At 37.5% G+C, this 16,831-nt stretch overlaps 1 protein-coding gene across 1 annotated transcript in view; it reads left to right on the forward strand.

Moving 5' to 3' along the window:
- Positions 1–7,917, forward strand: part of aacs (acetoacetyl-CoA synthetase) — a 31,063-nt gene extending 23,146 nt beyond the window's left edge. Inside the window, exons 13-18 of the mRNA XM_008336371.3 lie at positions 2,563–2,676; positions 3,718–3,843; positions 4,281–4,350; positions 5,059–5,117; positions 5,747–5,949; positions 6,039–7,917. Coding sequence (XP_008334593.1) covers positions 2,563–2,676; positions 3,718–3,843; positions 4,281–4,350; positions 5,059–5,117; positions 5,747–5,949; positions 6,039–6,176 — 710 coding nt within the window. The 3' untranslated portion in view covers positions 6,177–7,917. The remainder of the gene's footprint in view (positions 1–2,562; positions 2,677–3,717; positions 3,844–4,280; positions 4,351–5,058; positions 5,118–5,746; positions 5,950–6,038) is intronic.
- The last annotated feature ends 8,914 nt before the right edge of the window (positions 7,918–16,831 follow it).

Below are 16,831 nucleotides of genomic sequence, written 5' to 3' on the forward strand. Positions count from 1 at the left end.
CCGGTTGGACCATAGGGTGGGCCGGCTAGTCCGGATGGTGGTCCGACAGCGGCCCAGTCGGTGGTGGTCCGGCTAGTCCGCAGATGCACTTTAACGGGGGTGAAAAACTACCTGCTTAAATATTTCGAGGCCTCAAGAACAACAACTCAAATATATGTTTACCTAAAATAGTCTTTTTTTTTTTATGTTTCTTTGTAACTTCTTACTTAGAAACAAGACGGCTTTAATAAGTTACCCTCCACTGTGCCTGCACACAAATACACACTGTACCTGCTCCAAAGGACAACAGTGGCTTTTTTAGCTTCAAATGCAAGTGTGTGTGTGTGTGTCTGTGTGTAACTGTGCGTGTTTGTCAACCCATGAAGTCGGCCCAATAATAAAATAATAGCGCGTCTTCCCGCCGTAGGTGTGTGTGCGTTTAATCAGAAGACTGTTTTCTCTTCCTCCTGGGAGCCAATTAGAGCTCAATAAAGAACTTGGCAGAGAAGAAGGGAGGAGAGGAAGAGGGAGGGAAGGAAACGGGAAGAGGTGAGCGAGCGGAGGAAAGGAGAGGGAAGGAGTAGCGAAAGGGCAGAGAGCAGCTGAAAGGAAGCGAGCAAGATGGATGGATGAAGTCTGTGGTACGGAGAGGGAGTGAAACGAGGAAATGGAGACGGAACAATGGGGGGAGAAAAATGAATCGAACGCGTCAGAAATAGCAAATGATTGGAAGGAAGAGGGAGACAAATGGGTGTTGTGGCGAAGGTGTGTGTGTGTGTGTGTGTGTGTTGGAGAACGAGATAGAAAAGGAGTTTAAGGAACGCAGTGCTGCAGAGTTAAACTCTTATGTAGGTCAGTGGAGGTGGAAAAGGTCGCTGCCCCCTGCTGTCTGTGTCGCCAAAGATCAGGTTGACAAACTTGTTGCTAATTTGATCGGTAATGTAGTCAGTATTTGGTATCTACGTGTTAAATATGCCAAATGAGTACAATATTATATTCCGATTAATCGCAATTAATGGTGATTAATCACGTCAACAGTTAACTGGCTAAGTTGACCTAAAGAAGATTTTTTCTCGGTTGTCACATACATCAGGGTTGAAGAGTACCATTAGGCAACTAGATGTAATTCGCATTAATGACCAGCAGGGGGTGACTCATACAGTCGATGTTAGGTCATCTTAAATTGTGTTTTTTTGTGGATTAGATATGGGTCGAATTATGGCCAAAGTGTGGTCACGGATCACAAAGTCAAACAGGGTGGGGAGTACTCCAAGGAATTAGTACAGTAGTACCATTTTCTCCACAAAGCAATACGTATCCAATAAGTACACGTATTTTTATCTGTGTACTCACTGATACCTGGTGCCATCATCCATACTTCAATAGACGTGGCTTCAAAAATATACTATGAAGGCTGGTGGTTTTCACATTTACGACATTAACGTAAAACGTGACAACTCCAATTGCTACGTTTTGCAGTTGCTCCGGAACTTTCTCACGACATTACCACATGCACTAGGGTCCGAGGATCACGGCAGGAGGTTGTCACAGGCTTTCCCATCGCAGGACAGGGTCCAGAAAGTCCAGGTTGAAGGGTGGAGCCTTCCTCCGGTGTGCAGGAGACAGAACACGCGCCCATTTGCTCTCTGTGGTTTATCTGGGATTTCCTGCTGTGTTGTCACATGTCCCGACTTGGACAGAAGGCGTCCGTTGGTATTAGGAGCTGGCAGGAGACGTCTGGTCTCCTGTCAGCGGTATTGTCCTCGCTGAGGCCCCTTTGGAAGAACTCTGAGACATGAACAGGCTTTGTGGAGGGTTTGAGGGCAGAGGCTAAGATGTGGTTAAAATATATATAAAAATATAAACACAGAGAATGTGGGAGGAGGCAAAGGTGTTTTTGTCCAAATATTCTCGAGGTCAATATTCAGGATCCCCAGTGTAATATACAAATATATATGTATATATACTGTATATGTATGTATATATGTGTATATATTATTTATATGTGTATATATATATGTTATATATGTATATATATTATATATATGTGTATATATATATATATATATAATATATATATATATATATATATCTACATATATATACACATACACACACATACATATATATACATAGATATATACATATACAGTATATATACATATATACATGTACATATATATACATATATACACATACATATATACACATATATACAAATATACATATATACACATATATATATGAAATGAATGGCCAAAAGCACCACATACATATATGTATATATATATGTATATATGTATGTATATATGTATATATACATATATGCTGTATATGTATGTTTGTATATATATATTTATGTATGTGTAATAATATATAATTAATATATATGTGTATATGTATATATATATATACTGTATATGTATGTATGTATATATATACTGTATATGTATGTATGTATATATATATATTTATGTATGTGTAATCATAATTGATATATATATGTGTGTATATGTATTTTCATGTATTTTTTAGTTGTTTAGCTAACTAACCATATTGTTGAATCTTGTTCTCTTTCTTCAGGTGGTACTGATATCGTGTCATGTTTCATGGGTCAAAACCCGACAGTTCCAGTGTACAAGGGTGAGATCCAAACCAGGAACCTGGGCATGGCCGTGGAGGCCTGGAGCCTCGATGGTAAGACCCAACGTTTGTGTGAATGTGCGTGTGGCTTTGTGTGTTCGTGCTTTGAACAGGTTAAAAAAAAAAAAAAAAAATCCCATCACATCCTCGGGCCAATCATTGACCTCCGCACCCCCATCTCCTTTTGACTGACAGAATATCTATCACAACCATTGTAATTTTCCAATTAAAACACAATTTAAAAGTAGATATATACATGGAATATATATCTATCTATATTATATATATATTTATATATACGCATATATATTTATATATAATGTTTTAATTAATGTTTTAATTAAACAGTTTGTTCTCAGGTTTTACCTCAGGATAGCAACAACAAAAATATGAATTCATGAGAATGGCCACCAGGGGGCGACTCATAAGGTTGACGTTAGGTCAGTTTAAAATATGTCTTTTGTGATCAAGTCGGCCTCCATGGTGAACAACGACAAAGCAGCGTGTCCTTTAAGGCAGCACAGGTTTTTTATTTATTTATTTATTTTTTACTTTTTTCAAATACAGACCCACTTTTTTACATGACAAACTGTGGTGACCCAGTTGGCGGTGTAAATTGTTAAAAGAGCAGTTCTTTTTGTTCTGTATAATGGAACGCTTCTATTTTCTGCTTCGTTTTCTCATCATGTTCTTTAAGTACATACCTGCGGTTTACCAGGAGTTCTGCATATTTTCTCGGCAATTTAACAAATAAAAATGGCAATAATTACCTCTTTAAGTACGAGATGTGGTCCAGACAAACGGTTGGAGTCTGAGAAAACATCAGGCGATGGAGGATACTGTTTTCTTTTAAATTGGAGTGATTTAAAGTGATTTTTTTTATTATTATTATTAGTTTGTTTGTATGGTCATTTCTTCATCTTTCACTCCCCCCTCTCTCTCTCTCTCTCTCTTTATCTTCCTCCCACACTCTGGCTCTGTGAAGTGTGGCGTTAACCGCTCCGTTAGTTCCCCATCACAGGAACCGGTACTATTTTGGTGGTGTAAGGGTCTAATCCCAGATTTTTTTTGTCTCTTTTTCGTGTCCGTGGACAGGTAAGCCCGTGTGGGGGGAGAGCGGGGAGCTGGTCTGCCTGAAGCCCATCCCCTGTCAGCCCACACACTTCTGGAACGATGAGAACGGAAGCAAATACCAGAAAGCGTACTTCTCTTCATACCCTGGTTGGTACACAAACGGTACTCATACAATGTACAACATTACATACTCCCAGGTAAGTATTTAATACCCCCCGAGGTAAACACTGGTCGTAGTTTAAGAAGGTCGCCATGACAATAATAATAATAATTTGGAATAGATAAAAAATATGGCACAAATTTACAAAAGAAAAACTGCGAACAAATGGCCTAAAACTGCGTTTCCCAAATTGTTTTTCTGGGGACCCATATTTTAAAAGTCACAAACCTTCACAACCCAAGTCAATAGATATTATTCGTAAACTCCTGGGAAACATGATGCGAGACGACATGAAAAAAATCTCTTGCGACCCACCTGAGGGTCGCGAACCAGTCTTTGGGAAACAATGGTCTAAAATGTGTATTTAATTTTTTTTGACTATTTTTTAATCTACTGCTGTTTCTTTCCTCTTTCTTCTGTTTAGGTGTATGGGCTCATGGAGACTACTGTAAAATCAACCCTAAGACAGGGGGCGTCGTCATGTTGGGCAGAAGGTCAGAAATATCAGGGCTTTGAGTCAAAAGTGTTGCTTTTAGTTTTTTTTTATCTGTACACAGTAAAATTCAACTGTAAATATTAATAATACAGCATGTTTATTTTTCCAGTTTATTTTTGTTTAAAGAAAAGGAAAGATTAAAAAAAAACCCAACTTTTTTTAATGCGATTTTGTCCAAGAAAATACACAGTCATCTGCAAAGAAATTGATAAATGAGCTCTAAAGAAAACCCACATGATGCCAGGATGACTTTAAAGTAGGGCTAGGCAAGTTTAATGACCATGCTAACACTATGATTAATTATCCAGATAATTAGTTAATTACATGTCAGTGCGTTTTTCGTGGAGAATCTCCCTGTGGTCAGCCGGAAATATTTAAAATGAAAGTATTTGAAGAGAGTGAAATACCGTCTTTTTTGAAGTACGTAGAATAGGTATACGTAGTACACTATAAGTACATAATTAAACATAATTATTGGTAAAAAAAAAAAAGTATGTTTACATATTCTTAAAATTCAACCTCAACATTTAGGGTCGACATGCAGGTCAAAGGTCATTAAATAACAAAACGTATCAACGTTCCGACTCGGTCCATCTGTTGTTGTTGTTGTAGCGTTCATACTGTGGTGTGTTCAGTGACTGGGTTAAATATTGTGTCTGTGTAAACATTACACTCACACACTGCTGCTCATGTGTTTGTTCTGCAGTGACGGAACGTTAAACCCCAACGGAGTTCGCTTTGGCAGCTCAGAGATCTACAACATCGGTGACTGGAGCAGATGTTTTTTTTTACCTTGAACTCACTTTTCCGTTTTTCTTTCTCTTGTTTTGTTTTCACGTTTTTATCAGGACTGTCAATCATAGCACGAAATCCGATCAGAAAAATGACTTTTTAAGTCATTTCGACACTTGCTCCGATAGATGACCGCCGTATATCTGATAATAATCCGACCGTCAGATACAGCGGCCCCAACCTCCTGTCATTGAAGGATGGTTAAACAGTTGCTAAGGGTCTGTAAACTTTCAAAATAAAACACCTTTTAAGATGTATTCAGGTAGTAATATAGATCGCCAAATTATCTTCACGAATGTAGACTAATTTTTTAGAAACTGAAATTAAAAACAAAATCGACACATGTTGTACGAGACGCCGTCAAGATGAACGGTCAGAGTTTTCTGACATCATAAATCAAAATTTGACCATTTTTTTTGTCATTATGGAATGTTGATTTATCTCAATTAATCATGATTAATCTTAGCTGTCAATTAATCGCGATTAATTGCGATTTATCCGCAGCTTTTCCGTTATTAATCGGATTGGTCATCGTTATGGTTTGACAGTCATGATACTGAAGCTCGTCGACCTTTAAATCGACTCTGTCTTACCCCCAACAGTAGAGGCTTTCGAGGAAGTGTCCGACAGCCTGTGCGTACCTCAGTACAACGAGGACGGCGAGGAGAGAGTCATACTGTTTTTAAAAATGGCGCCCTCTAAGCCTTTCAGTCCAGAGCTGGTGGCCAAGATTAAAGGAGCCATCAGGAAGGCTCTGTCGGCCCGACACATCCCCGCCCTGCTGCTGGAGACCAAAGACATTCCTGTAAGAGAAAGAACAGCTCACATCAGATATCAGAGCTGGCCCGTCGCCTTGTCTCACTCCTGACGTTTGTTTAATTTATCCTCCTGCAGTACACCATCAGCGGGAAGAAGGTGGAGGTGGCAGTGAAGCAGGTGATTGCCGGGCGGGAGGTGGCGCAGAGGGGAGCCTTCTCCAATCCCGATTCACTGGACCTTTACAAAAACATTCCTGAACTGCAGAACTTTTAGTCCCGAGGCGTCGCGGAGGGTCAGAGAAAGATGAACTGCCTGATGGGAAAACTTTTTTTTTTTTTGTCCTCTTTTGGGGTTTACACATGCAGCGAGACAAATGAAAAGTATATGAGGGAGAAAAATACACAAACAAAAAAGGACAAGGGTACTTGACAAAAATGGTATAAAAATCCATTGGAATCATTTATAAAAACTGATCGTAGACCTGTGAGATCAGGTAGGCAAGAGTCTCCGCTAGCTAGCTAGCTTATCACTGCAGACGTGTCAGTGTTGACATGGACGTTACTGTTTATTTTAGTGGCTTTAAAACCTGGGAAGTATTGGACGTGTTATGAGGTCAGAAAGTAGTGCCACAGCTGGACTAGTCCAGACCGGATGTCTGTAAACCTTGATGCACCAAAAGAAGAGTTTGAAAACCAAACGTAATTCACCGAGAACGCCAAACACATTTCAACCATTTTAACGATGGCAGTAGAAGAGGTATATGACATTTGAAGTGCTGTAGTTAGTACTACAGATTTACATACAAATACGAAGCTCTCCTCACACCCTCCAAAAAACCCCACAACATTCTACCTTACAGGCAATGATTGATTCCAATCCAGTTCTGAAGAAAACGTGAATTGTTTTCCCTGTGTACAATTGTGTATCTTTAAGAGGCCTTAAAAATGTTTTTGATCATCATACCTTTTGCTAATCCCATATACTTAGTCTGTTCAGTGTGGTCTACGTTCTCCGTACAGACTGGCCCAGGTGGGCCACGTCGGCGTGAGGTTCCACCCGTTGCGGTCCACAGCTCGTGTTTGTACGCCCCCATCTGGGATTACTGTGTCATCACTGTGTGTACGTTCCGTTTCTATGTATATATGTATGTTACGTATATATAAAAGAATATTTTGAACTGTTAGAATAAATTACATTATAGTCAACCTGAAGCTGTTACCAAACCTTCCCGGCCCAGTGTTGTGTCGTAACACACACTGGTTTCATTCCTAGTCCTTAGAAAAGAAAACATTAGAGTCGATTTGTTTTAAACCAAAATCTAAACGGATCGCACTTTTATGTAGCGACTTTGGAAGTAGATGTTCTGTTATTTAAAAAAAAAAAAAATTAAGGTACACGTCTGGTTTCTGTAGAGAAAACCTTATTCCTTTGTTACTGATTTCATGTCGCGTGATTCTGTAGGAAACGAGACGAGATGACGATACGTTTTTTCATTCAGTGGTATTTTTTTAAGTAAAAACAACTAATCTTCCGTGAATATAATTTGTCTGGAGGACGTAGAACCCACGGAACAACGTGGATCTTACAGTAAATGATTACAATGTGATAATTCGCACTTTACGTTTTGTGTGCGTGACCTAAGTGATTGTTAGCAAATGGCTACGATGAAGTCAAAAAGTTCTAAGACAAAATGAAAAAAAAACAAAAAAACTTTGTCTGTTGAAACAACAAGGATGTTTCTCTATGTGGCATCTGTAGGGGGCACTGTTATGTGATTAGGTCAATTCACTCTCTGTTTTGCAAAAATGAGGTTCATATTAATTAACTGTAGTTTCACCAGTGACCAAAGTTACTAAACCGTAATATGTGCATGAGATCATGAGTACTATGCTAATACATTTTGACAAATATAATACTTTTTTTTGTTTGTGTAAAAAAAATGAAAAAAACTAAATGTAACCTGACTCACATGACACATGACATTATTAAAATCAGACGCCTTTGAAAACTAAAACGATTGTCTCGGAAGTTCTCGACTCACCCCCAACTCATTCTAGAGCGGGGGGGGGTCAAACTCATTTTGGTTGAGGGGCCCAAAATCTACATATTTAATGAAATACCACTTGACAAAACATCGTGAAGATGAAGTGTTTGTGCTTTTTCTACTTTCATAATTTATCAATTGGGCCGGATCGGACTTCCTAGCGGACCAGTTTGGGCCCGCGGACCTTATGTTTGACACCACTGCTTTTATAGTAAATACCATATTGACGCCGTAGGCTACATCACTGCATCTGTGCGCGTGTGACGAGTCAAACGCTTAGATTTGACTCTGACTCTGTGTTGATGAAACGTTATTGACACGTCTTCATTATCGGTCTACGGAGGAGGTTACAGTCGGAGTTGCTTTTCCTGTTTGACAGCTGTCTCTTCCTGATAAAATAAAAGCCATCTGAGATCAAAAGCTGAAAAAAAAACATTGTTTTGTTGTCAGCCTTTAATTTCTGGATTTACGGCGTTTGTGTCGCTGACTGTCGGCCAATCCCTCACATTACAATATCAAAGCCGCAATTAAATAGTGCGTCTAATAAAACCACAGCCGTGGAATAAATCCTGGATCAACACAAGAGAAAAGGGAGAAAATATTTCCAGATTCAGTTGAACAGAATTATGGTCTGGGCGTGAGAAACAACTACAATTTATTCACATCAATGTTTCCTGATGAGCTGCTGCTGTGAGAACGTTGTATTTTAAAGGTTTAGCATGAAAAAAAAAAAACTGAAGTAAATGTAGAAAAAAAGGTTGAAATGCAACATTAGATTTTTGTTCTTTTCGCAACTTGACATTTTTAAAGAAGCAATTGTTTTATCTTATAAAACTTAACGTTCAGACTGGCCTTTAACTATTGCAGTGGTTGACAATGTAAGGAGCGCGGCCCCTTGGGTGGACAGCGGGTGGAATTAATTAAACTTTTATGTTTTTGATGTTTTCATCAGTGGGTGTGAACGCTAGTGTGAATGGTTGTCTGTGCTGTATGTAAGGCCGAGACATGGACTGGAGGAGTTTCCAGGGAGTAAGCCCGCCCTCGCCTGGTGACAGCTGAGATTGGCTCCAACCTTTCACTGAATAACACGGTAAAATATAAATGATTGATATTTGAAGGACTGATAATCAATCGAAGGCAAGCAATGTGTTAATTATGTTTTCTTTGCAGCCCCGCAGCAAATCACCCATGGCCTGGTATCGGTCCGGGACCCTGAGGTTGGGGACCTCTTCTTAAATGGTAAATATTATTGCACAGACAGAAATGTGTGTGATTGGCTGAGAGCAGAGACAGCAGTGACTCTTAGTCGGACCTCCCAGGGATTCAAACTTCACAAGACAACAGTGAGAAAAATATATTTAAAAAAAAAAAAAAACATCTTGGAGGTGAGAATTAATGAGAGTCCAGTCTCTAGGTGCGATCAGAACGTTATTTATTCTCATTCCACCAGTCAATCAAACATGAGAGTTGACACGTAGATCTGCGACACATCAAAACTTTTAACAGATTTTTTTAAAAATACTTCAAAATCAAAAAAGTTGAGAGCAGACTGAAGATAATAAAAAAAATATTGAGGTGACAATATTATTATTATTATTATTAACATCCCATCTATATATTTTCAGTCAAATGTATTTATTTTTCAATAAATGTATTGAATTGAATATTGAATTTACCGATTTATTTAAATGTGATAATCACGTTTTTCTGTGATAAATCACAATTAATCGCGATTAATCTAGATGAATTAATTTACTTAGATAAATTAACATTCCTAAATATAATTTTTCAAAATATTTTTTGTAATTTCTGGAACAAAAATAGTCTTGTGAAATATAGTGTGACTAATACAAATTATTATTGTGAAAAAATATTAAAATAAAAAGTTAATAGAATAAATATATAACTCAAATTTATATAATATTTATTAAAAAAAATACATAACTGATTATGTTGAAGGCTCAGTTAATTGTGCTTGTATGGGTTAATTAAAATATATATTTATATATTTATATTTAGCTAACAAACCAAGCAGCTGGTTGTTCCAGTTTGGGTCCAATTAAATTGAAAAACACCGACGTCTATTTTTAGTTATTGAGTAGTAAACTGACCCCTAGTGGACACAGTAAAGTTGGACGTCTGTCCTGACTGAGGACAGTCTAATGTTTCAGAGGACAGGATGTGACGGAGCGGGAGGAGCTCCAGGGACAGGTACAGTTTACAGAGTTCTCCTCCCGATAGTCCTGCGTTTCTGTATCGAGCGTGTTCAGTATGACGTACTGACAGGTAATTAAAGCTGACGGCGCTGTACACTGTGGCTCACACTGGTCCACAGGGCTGTCGGAGAGGACGCTAGAAAAACACGCCGTAACGCCGACTGAACTGCTGATGCTTTTAAAACGACGACATTAAATCCACGATATCTAAAGAAATTGTTCCCGGTTGTGCTCAGACGGTCAGACGCTCTCTATCCTCGTTCCCTTTTCATGGTCGAGGCTCGCGGCAGTGACGAGGTGTTAGTGCGTCTCGTCAACCAGGGCAGACTCGCTCCTGGGCTTCGACCAACTCTACAGTTCCAGAACCTGCCGGCAGAACTTTTAATGAATTGTGAAAGACTTCTGACACATGTCAGAGTGTCCATGTGAGGATGAATCCCGATCCGACAAACTCATGACGAGGGATGTCCGATATTAGCGAAATTATAGTAATATCTGTAAGAATCATTATCGGGTTTTCATTATTCATTTCATTAAAAACTGATAACGGCCTCTGTTTCGCCAAATGAGATGTGCCATAGTAATAGTTTTGGGGAAAAACAGCTGCATATAAAAGTAAAAGTCACTAGAGGGCAGCATTACAGCTCATTTTTAAATTTGTTTTCAAATGTGAGAAAAGTGTAATATTTGAGGTAGCATAGATGTTGGCTAATAGTAGCCAAAACATTGGAAAATCTACACTAAACACAGCTATGTGGTAGATAAAAGTTAGCCTTGAAAAATGACCAAAAATAAAAAATAAAAAAAACTACAAAGTATGTTTAAGTTGGCAAAATACATGAAAGAAAACCATAAAGTAGCTAAAGGCTGACAATTGGCAACAATAGATTCACATTTGATTGCAGGTAGCTAGCTAAAAGTTGCCAAAACATTTGGCTAATCTACACTAAAGACAGCTGGGTGGTAGCTCTTTTGTTTGTTCCCATCATCTTCATAAGGACATAATCCAGTAATCAAAGTAAAGTGCAGTGTTAACAGCCAGTCTGCCGCCTGTTTCTTCTCCAATTCGTTTCCCTCCAAAAACCCAGCAACGTTGGCTTTTATTTCATATCCACTATTAACAATTAGTTTGAGATAACTACTGTACCTCTCCCTCCACTGCTCCTCTTGTCTTTGTTAAAGCAATTCTTTCTAATCCTCCTCAAGCAAATGGATTTCAATTTGTTTTATGTGGTCACTCAATTGAGTATGACAAAAGGAGCAGCTAAACGGAGGAGAATCGGTACCGAAACTGCCGTGTGTGCACAGAGGCCAAAATTGAGTCGAGCAGATGAGCAAATAGCTGCTAGTGCTGCTGCTGCTGCTGCTGCTAATGCTGCTGCTGCTTCACTGCAGAGGGAGTGAAAAAATTAATCTGTGCTGGAATAAAAATATAAAACCCCAGATATAAGCTGTGGTAAAGGGTGAGTCAAATACTTATATTTGTGTATATTTACATATGTATATACGTATGTACGTAATAGCGTTTCTTATGACAAACAAGAGATTAACAGTTTTCTAATCCTGCGTACTGTACCTTTAAAGCGATGCTGTCCAATGGGTATAAACATGGTGAGGGCTTCACCTTTGTTTTGCTCTTGAATATATATTATAGTATATGATGAAATGTTATTTACAGATATTCCTTCTCAATGTTCTTCTATGAAGACAATTTAACCTCGATTTTAGCGAAAACCTTCTCAACAAATGTATTAGCATGACGCAACATTCGTTAAAATTAAAAAAAAAAATTCAGGTTTTATAAAAGTTACAGTAAAACTACTTCTAAAACTACTGCCATTGGCAAACAATAACAATAAAATTTATATTACTGAGAAATGTTGCTTGTGATTAATCACAGGAGAGCCTTGGATTAATTGCGATTAATCATGATTTACTGCGTTATAATTGATATATTGGAAAACACACGGTGTAATATATGTGGCTAATTATACCACATACAATATGTGTGCCGACACATTTTTGATTAAATATATATCTAAATATATTTGTGGGTATACATGTAAATAGATTTGCACGTCTACATAAATGTAAATACATATGTAAATATATGTGTATATAAATATATATTTATATATGTGTGAATATATTTATATAAATATATAAATATATACATAAATACGTAAATATGTGTGTGAATATATATTATAGTATATGATGAAATGTTATTTGCAGATATTTCTTCTCAGTGTTCTTCTATGAAGACAATTTACCTTCGATTTTAGCGAAAACCTTCTCAACAGGATGTATTAGCATGACGCAACATTCGTTAAAATAAAAAAAAAGTTACAATAATACTACATCTAAAACTACTACCATTAGCAAACAATAACAATAAAATGTATGTTACTGAGAAATTTTGCTTGTGATTAGTCACAGGAGAGCCTTGGATTAATTGCGATTAATCATGATTTACTGCGTTATGATTGATATATTAATAATTAATCGTGATACAGCAAGATAAATAAACATTCCCAAACATTTATTCTGCGTGTATATTGAAATACCAATAATAGTAGGTGGACGTCAGTGTTCTCACCTGATCTTATTTGTGACTAATCAAATTGAGAACGTGGAGAACGTGGACATACGTATATATACGTATGTACGTAATAGCGCTTCATATGACAAACAAGACATTAACAGTTTTCTAAACCTGCGTACTGTACCTTTAAACCGATGCTGTCCAATGGGTATAAACATGGTGAGGGCTTCACCTTTGTTTTGCTCTTGGATTAGTTACTTGAATTAGGCGTCTTCATGTAGAAAGTCGGCCACTCCCTCACTTCCCCACCGCCCTTCTGCCTTAACCTGAGAGTGATGAAGTGACTTTTCTCGACCGGGACTTTTTGTCGACTAATGTGCCCAGGAAGCTCTCAGCCTGTTGTTCCTTCAACCAAGAATTCCCTGATGTTCAACTTTTTACCTTCCAGTGAGTCCCGGGTTCCTTTGACCCGTTCCTCAGTGCAGTTATTAGGAGTTATTTATGTCACACTATTTGTTTATCAGCTAGAAAATCGAAGAATTATGCAAACATGAGTGCAGAAGCACTGTGCTATTTCTGGGGCATCTGAATAAGAACTTTTTCTCACCATCTTCTGACAAAAGCTAGGTGAAGAGATGTCTCCCATTGAAATACAGAACATCAATGGTTCCCCATAAGGGACCGGAGCCAGACACTGTCGGAGGAAATGGCATCTTTTTCAGGATGCGCTGAGCTTCTTCAGTGGCTTAGAGAGATTCAGAGTCTTTGTCCTCCTCCACTTTTAGCATCACTCATAGCTACACCTATTCAAGTTACTAATACGCCAACATGGTGTACTCACGTTTTACTTCTCACCTGTCTGAAAAACTTCCTTGAGGAACAAAAAATAAAAAACCACACCAAGTCGCCACGGCTTGAGAGATTAGAGAAAAGTCTAGAACTGTTTGGAACCCAAGACCTTCTGCAAGGCAGATGTGTAAGAGGACGTGATAACCGCCTTACGACAGATCCACGGAACTAGCAATTAAGCTAACTAGCTTAATTGTTTAGTTCATATTTGGCTTTAGAGTGGGATAAACAGTGATCTAAATATCTAGCTAGCTTGGTAGTAGCTCTGTCCGTCTATCTATCTTTTCGTCTATCTATCTATCTATCTATCTATCTATCTATGTATCCGTCTATCCGTCCATCCGTCCATCTGTCCATCTGTCCATCCATCTATCCATCCATCTATCATCCATCCATCCTTCCATCCATCCATCCATCTATCCATCCATCCATCCATCCATCCATCATCCATCATCCATCATCCATCATCCATCATCCATCATCCATCATCCATCATCCATCATCCATCATCCATCATCCATCATCCATCATCCATCATCCATCATCCATCATCCATCATCCATCATCCATCATCCATCAATTCATCCATCTATCCATCCATCCATTCATCCATCCACCCATCCATCCATCTACCCCTCCAGCCAGCTAGACTAGCTACAGTAGCTAGCTAGCTTTTGTCATAGAGAGCCTGTTAGCGATGTTGATAGCTAGCCTGTCACTACCAGGTGAACCATTTCTGCCAGTTTTACACGTCACTGCTGGATTTGCCACAACTTAAGTTACAATATGTTCCTATAATGTTGTGTTCGTAAACAGATTTTAGTGAGAAAATAGTGTGGCGTGAACGAGAGCTAACAGGCTAGCAGACGTTCCTCACTATCTACACAGAAGCTTAGCCTAATGTTCTGATGTAGGTCAAATAAGACGGTGCAGTTAAGAGACAACAAGACACGTCGGGAGTTGAAAGAAAGAGAGGAAAGAGACGCTTCATGTTTGAAGTCAGAAATAAACCAAACAGGAGCTGAAAAGACTCAACTTTTTTTTTATTTTTTGTTTCAAGTTCCTCCTGTCAATCTCTCTTGTCTCTCCAAGAAAGAATCCTGGCTCTGAGAGGTGACACATTTACATTGTCACCTCATCATCACATTTTTTTTTTCATTTTCTCACATTTGAGAAATAGTCAGTGTGGGATGTCTTTGGCATCGACGAGAGATTTAAATATGTCTCCGCATTTGTTTGTGTGCGCAGTGATTAATGCAGTCAGTGTGTTGCCGCCGAGGGTTTATCAGCTCATAATTTACACTACATTCACTTTTTAATCCTACAAACATAACAGTGTGAGGGTGATTCATAAAGGGTAAATATATATACGTAAATGATATAATAACTATCTCGCCTCTACTTTGCGATTTTTCCCATTTCGTGATGGGGTCTTGGAACGCAACTACGTTCTAAGTTAAGTTTGTCAGTGAAAACATTGTCTTTAGTTTTTTTTAAACTAAATTAAATAACTTGAAATGAGCAGAATTACCCATTTTAACACTTTTCAGCAGTCGTTACGACATCACCCCCTGCAGTTGAATGGTATATTACACTTCCTTATATTAAACCTTTCTCGCTAATTTACTTTTTAAAAAAACAACAAAAAAACAAAATGTTACTTTTTACACATGAACCATAACAGAAAGAAAACACCAACTCATTACACATAAAGGATCAATATCACTTCAACTACCCCCCCACGACTCCCCCCCCCCACACACACACACTCTGCTGTTGTGACATTAAACAGTGAACAGACGTCTATGCAGCAGCTTGTTTTTTTGGAGCAGCGAGGAGAGAACGGTGTTGATGTTTCCCACGGTTTGGTTCATTATTTCACATCTGCATCGATCTGTGTCCTTGACTGGAGCAGCCAAATTCGTTATTAGACGGTAAGCGGGAAACATAACAAGCCCAAAGCCAAAAATAATACTCACTGTACACAGACCTGTTTAAAGGGCCAGGCTGATTTTACCCAGTCAAGGTCGGTGGAAAACACACGGTGTAATATATGTGGCTAATTATATCACATACAATATGTGTGCCGACATATCTTTGATTAAATATATATCTAAATATATTTGTGGGTATACATGTAAATAGATTTGCACGTCTACATAAATGTAAATACATATGTAAATATATGTGTATATATTTATATATGTGTAAATATATTTATATAAATATATAGTAATACTACTTCTAAAACTACTACCATTGGCAAACAATAACAAAATGTATGTTACTGAGAAATGTTGCTTGTGATTAATCACAGGAGAGCCTTGGATTAATTGCGATAAATCATGTTTTACTGCGTTATGATTGATATATTGGAAAACACACGGTCTAATATATGTGGCTAATTATACCACATACAATATGTGTGCCGACACATTTTTGATTAAATATATATCTAAATATATTTGTGGGTATACATGTAAATAGATTTGCACGTCTACATAAATGTAAATACATATGTAAATATATGTGTATATAAATATATATTTATATATGTGTAAATATATTTATATAAATATATATTTATATATGTGTAAATATATTTATATAAATATATAAATATATACATAAATACGTAAATATGTGTGTGAATATATATTATAGTATATGATGAAATGTTATTTGCAGATATTTCTTCTCAGTGTTCTTCTATAAAGACAATTTACCTTTGATTTTAGCGAAAACCTTCTCAACAGGATGTATTAGCATGACGCAACATTCGTTAAAATAAAAAAAAATTAAGGTTTTTATAAAAGTTACAGTAATACTACTTCTACAACTACTACCATTGGCAAACAATAACAATGAAATTTATATTACTGAGAAATGCCTTGGATTAATTGCGATTAATCATGATTTACTGCGTTATGATTGATATATTAATAATTAATCGTGATACAGCAAGATAAATAAACATTCCCAAACATTTATTCTGCGTGTATATTGAAATACCAATAATAGTAGGTGGACGTCAGTGTTCTCACCTGATCTTATTTGTGACTAATCAAATTGAGAACGTGGAGAACGTGGACATACGTATATATACGTATGTACGTTACCAAATTATAACTGAAAATATACTTTCATAGAGTTGGTGGATATCGATCATTAGTCATGTGCCTGGTAAAGCTGAGCGCTCCGATATTTTTACCTTGAGGTGCTTCGTGAAACAGAAATGCTTTCCAGCAGTGTGTTTAAATAACAATGTTAGAAT

The sequence above is a fragment of the Cynoglossus semilaevis genome, chromosome Z (assembly GCF_000523025.1).
Source record: "Cynoglossus semilaevis isolate Cse_v1.0 chromosome Z, Cse_v1.0, whole genome shotgun sequence".
Classification (NCBI taxonomy): domain Eukaryota; kingdom Metazoa; phylum Chordata; class Actinopteri; order Pleuronectiformes; family Cynoglossidae; genus Cynoglossus; species Cynoglossus semilaevis.